At 43.3% G+C, this 5,000-nt stretch overlaps 1 protein-coding gene across 1 annotated transcript in view; it reads left to right on the top strand.

The window, feature by feature from the left end:
• Window positions 1-4,952, top strand: part of heatr1 (HEAT repeat containing 1) — a gene marked incomplete at its 3' end in the record, with an annotated part of 9,369 nt that extends 4,417 nt beyond the window's left edge. Inside the window, 9 exon segments of the mRNA XM_065949898.1 lie at window positions 1,208-1,309; window positions 1,474-1,591; window positions 1,749-1,856; window positions 2,449-2,547; window positions 2,712-2,800; window positions 3,220-3,416; window positions 4,145-4,266; window positions 4,379-4,582; window positions 4,775-4,952. Coding sequence (XP_065805970.1) covers window positions 1,208-1,309; window positions 1,474-1,591; window positions 1,749-1,856; window positions 2,449-2,547; window positions 2,712-2,800; window positions 3,220-3,416; window positions 4,145-4,266; window positions 4,379-4,582; window positions 4,775-4,952 — 1,217 coding nt within the window.
• Window positions 4,953-5,000: the final 48 nt, after the last annotated feature.

Raw genomic sequence — 5,000 nt, 5'->3', positions numbered from 1 at the left:
TAAAATAAACCAGTATCTATAAGATATTAACAAACCTTTTGTACAATTTTCCACTTTTGGACATCAGCGCTGTCGCTTGAAACTAAATTTGCCGTTGATGTACTCAGAAAAGTTTGCATTACTTTGAGACTTCTCCAAAGTGGTTTCCAGTGGATCTATCTTAAACACATCCTAATAACTTTATGTCCTCAGTATCAGTATATATGATTTTTTGATCCAGCAGATGTCGCCCTTGAGCTCCAGCATGAAACCAAAACAACTGGCGCTGCATTGTTGTGTTAGCATGCTAATGCTAGCGCTCTTTATTATGCTGGTATCTTCACACTGCATGTAAATTTACCTGAAATGAGCGTGATCTAGAAACACAGTTAAGCAGTGAGTACAGTATGTTATTCTTCTTTTCTCTAGTCCCTCAATTAAACAACTTTTATACACAAGGGGAGGAGTCAGCCGGCCGTCCGGGCGATGTAAAACAAAGTGAAGATAGGACTCTGAAACTCTGAAAACATCACAGACAGTGGGACTCGGTGTTACACCCATTGTAGACAGTCATGACTCACAGAGTTATTTTCAGAGGATATACTTGATTTGTACATTAAGTGTGAAAAAATCACATATTAAGACTTTAAGGTTGGGAATGCCCAGAGGCCCCTCAGTCTACTGTACCACAGATGACATCATCCCCTCTGGTTTTCACCTTAGCCCACGGCTTATCTTTTTATACATTTTTCTTCTTGCCTGTTTTTTTTAAATCTTTTTAAACTTTGCATCTTCATTTTTCTATTTGCAGTAAAAACGTCTTTTTACCTCTCAACTGTTTGCAGAAAGTTTGCAGAGATTCTTCGGACATTAAACCCTCATCTGCAGATTTTTTTTTCTCATAGTCCACTGCACAGCTCCTACTGAAATAAAAAAACACAAAATGTACAAAAGTAATACCTTTTTTACATTTTGTGTTTTTATTTTTATTTTTTATACTTATTTTAAATTTTAAATTTTTAAATTCTATTTCATATATTGTAATATCTTCTTATACTGTATTATTTAAGTTGTTGCTAGTTCTGCTTTATTTCCTTGTTAATTGTTTAGCACCAATACACCAAGTCAAATTCCTTGTTTGTGTAAATGTACTTGGCAATAAATTCTGATTCTGATTAATTGTAGTCTGATACAAACAGTTTGAAGTGTTTCTGTGTGTCTCCTGCAGGTTACTAATGGAAAAGTACCTGAGTCAGACTGAACTCTCGTCTGAAAACCTGTTGACCCTCGACAAGCGTCTGCTTCCTCTGGTCCGATTGTTCGAGTCCAGGTCAGTCTGACAGTATCAGAATATGTGGTAGCGAATATTTTTTTAGCTTTTGAATTCTTCCTTTCTTTATAGAAAAAAAGGTACAATCTGTCGTTGCAGCCTTTGGAATATAAAATATCACTGCGAAGCTGGTTAGCATTAGTGTTGTGATTTTCCTCCGTCAGGTACTGTGGAGCGATGGACGGCGTCCTCTCTGGTTATGTGACCGACGTCAGCAGCAGCGAGCAGAAACGTCTCTTCCATCAGTTCCTCTCTTTGTCCATGAGCAGCGGAAAATACCAGGTACACCTGTGTGTCCTTAAGGCTTACATTTTATTGGACAGAGAAAGATGCTAACTGGTAGAATTGTGTGTTTTTCTGTTCCCTGTAAATATGATTTCGTAAGAAGCTCTTTATGAATCTTTAAAATAAATTCTTGTGTCTGTGTGTTTTTGTATAGATTATGGGCGACTCTGACACGTCGCTGCTCCTCAGTCTGAAACACCCGCAGCCTTCAGTCAGAGTCTCAGCTGTGGAACACCTGATGAGCATCCTCACCTCCGGACAGGTATGCAGCAGACTTCCTGTTCTCATATGTTTAAGAAAAACATTAAGTCACACGAGGAGGATTTCAGAGTTTCCTTCACAGAGGGTGTGTCTGAGCTTCCTAATTTACATTTACTTCTGGAGTACCTCAAGGCTCAAATCAAGGCCCCTTTCTTTTTTAGTTTTGTAGGCTTCTCTGTATTAGGTTGTTATAATTTCTTAACGATACAATCTCGTTTTAAAACATAACAATCTTATTATTTTAGTTAATGATATTGTCGAAAAAAGAAAGTAATATTTAAACAAAAGCTGTTGTGAGAGAAAGATAGACAACACTGTGTAACACGTTGGCAACGTTTGTGTACTGTAGCGTTGTCAATATTTTTTTGTACAATTAAGACAGTGTAAAATTAAAGAGAATGGGTCCTTGATTTGAGCCTTGAGGTACTCCAAACTAAATGTTACTTAGAAAACTAAAGCTGTTTTCATGCAGCGGATGCACAAAACGCCCACAAATGACCCAACATTCTTCGAGGTGAACTGCTTGTATCAACGCAAATTACCAATTTTATAAAGTTTCAAACGTTTCTACAACCTTGGTCTCCTGTCTGCAGCAGCAGAGTTTGGACGAAACATTCCTGAAGGATGCCGTCATGGACCGCCTGCAGGACGACGTGCCGCAGGTCGTCACCGCCACTCTTAAAGTCCTGGAGGTAAGTGAGGTCACAGATGGTTACCATAGCGATTGATTGTGGTAGATTTAGGAGCAGCTGGTTAATATCAAATCAGAATATTGCATGAATATCAGCTGCAGTGCCCCCAAAGGCAACTATACAACATGTGTTTAAAAGGTACATTTTTTCTGCTGTTGTTTCAGATGTTGTTTGATGTGGTGGACCCTGAAGGCATCATGTCGTGTTTACTGTCACTGCTGCAAAGAGTGGATGTTTCGGATGCTGAGCGCTGGTCAGTGAACTACACACACAATCTTTACTTTAATTATAACAGAAGAGATGCGTTACGATAATGTAAATAATATAATATAAAGCTTCAACCAAGTTTCTATTAGATATCTTCTAAATTCTTAAACTCTGTAACTCGGTGACACCTAGTGCTTAAAATGGGTACTGCAGTCCAAATTCAAAACATTGTCTGCAACACCTGTTGACCTGATAACTGCTCTCATATCTGGAACAGCGAGGGACGTCCAAAACGGCCGTGTGGGGGCGTGTCTTAAAAGCGCCTACCTTCTCTGGTCCAAACAAATCCAGAGCATTCAGGAGCAGAATCTAAAGTTAGAAGGAGGACATTGCTGGCTGCTGCTGGTTTTGTGATAGTTGAAAACTGAGTTTAGTAAACAAATGCTTCTGTGTCGTCTCCTCCAGGCTGCCCGTGCTGACAGAGGCGGTGCGTTTAATGTCTGACCCCCGGCTGGGAAAGGGGGACTCTGAGTTGGTGCAGAAGGCGGGCTGGAGGCTGCTGCCCTTCCTGGTCATCACCTCCTCTCAGCACCACCTGTCCACCTGCGTCGCCCGATCCTCCATCATCAGCCAACACCCGCTCACACAGAACTGGACTGCAGGTGACGGACTGAACCTTTAAAATACTCCAGGAGTTAATGTTTCACTCGCCATCAGCTCTTTTAAAAATGTACTCGACGCTTCATTTATTTTCTTCCTCCTGAGATAAAATAAAAACACTCTAAGGTTTATACTCTCTTTTCAGACTGCTTTTTCGCAAAAGTGCTGTAACTAAGCTCAGCCGTATTGATTATGCGATGGCGTGATATTGGCGTCCCAGTCTGTGAATTTGCGCTTCGTTCCGGCGTTGAGAAAGCACGGTACAGCGGGCGCTCCACACACACACACACACACACACACACACACACACACACACACACACACACACACACACACACACACACACACACACACACACACACACACACAGTCAGACATGCACACACACACAGCGCTGTTCTCCTGCGCTGTCTCAGCTGATCCCGTCTCTCCTCTGTAACACCTCTGTTACTTGGGTGGGGGGGGGGGGGGTCACTTTGTCCCCCCCATTACCCCTCTGCAACATTCAGATTGAAGGCTGAAACGTCTCGGGCCGCAAATATCGACCGCTTGAATCGGCAGTCTAAATAGTATATAGACAGTTAGCTTAGCTTAGCATAAAGACTTGAAACAGAGGGAAACTGCTAGCCTAGCTGCATGCAAGAGAAACAAAATGTCTTGATGAGAAGCAGTGACCTTTTGGTGTGTCTTTTAGAAACGAGTGTTTTGAACCTTTGCTCCGTCCCTTCAGAGCTGGACGAGGTGATGACGAGGAGCTCTGATCCAGAATTTGTAGGTTTAGTGAATCAACGCCTCGTCTCCACGATGACAAAGAATCTCTCCGACATGGAGCAGTTCAGCAAGCGCGACGCCGTGAGTTGTTATTTTAGCATCACATTTTAAAATCCTCTGTTCCGTTTCATTTCATTTGATTTTCTGCGTCTTTTCTCCCCCCCCCCCCTCCCCCTCCCCCCTCCCCCCTCAGCTGGAGAAGCTGGCTCTGTCGGTGGAGCAGCAGCGGGGCCCCGGGCTCAGGGCGAGGGCCTCCTTCCTGGTTCTGACCCAGACTCTGCTGCTCGGTCTCGGGGAGCTGAGCGGGACGCAGCACCTGCTCACCGCTCAGAGGGTCTACACGCTGCTGGAGCCCCGCCTGCTGGACGCCATCAGAGACACAGCAGCTGCAGCAAAGGTCAGATTTTAAAAGATCTGTCTGCCTGGTGGAAACAGGTTCTGGTTCAGGAGGATCAACGTGGTCCTGGATCCTGAACTGTCTTTATAACCTCCTTCAGAGACTCCAGAACATCAACGTTTAATATGAAGTTCAACAATCTGTGTTTCATTTAAATCATTAATCGATAAAAATCAAATATTTTGTTGACAGGAGTCGACTGATCGTCCCGTCAGCCCACCCTCCTCCTTCTCTGAAGCCCTGAGTGTTTACCTGAGCAGGTGTGAGCGTCAGTCATGTGATCAGCTCCACACAGAGTTCAGCTTCGTGCTGATGTCATTGCTCGGGTCCTTCATCTCCTCGCTCAGGTGTCACGACGCCTCCTTCACAAGTAAAAACACAAATACCCTTCAAATGACACTAAAAACACACCTGATGT

Source organism: Labrus bergylta, chromosome 21 (assembly GCF_963930695.1).
Source record: "Labrus bergylta chromosome 21, fLabBer1.1, whole genome shotgun sequence".
Classification (NCBI taxonomy): domain Eukaryota; kingdom Metazoa; phylum Chordata; class Actinopteri; order Labriformes; family Labridae; genus Labrus; species Labrus bergylta.
This window is presented reverse-complemented; position numbering and strand designations above follow the sequence as displayed.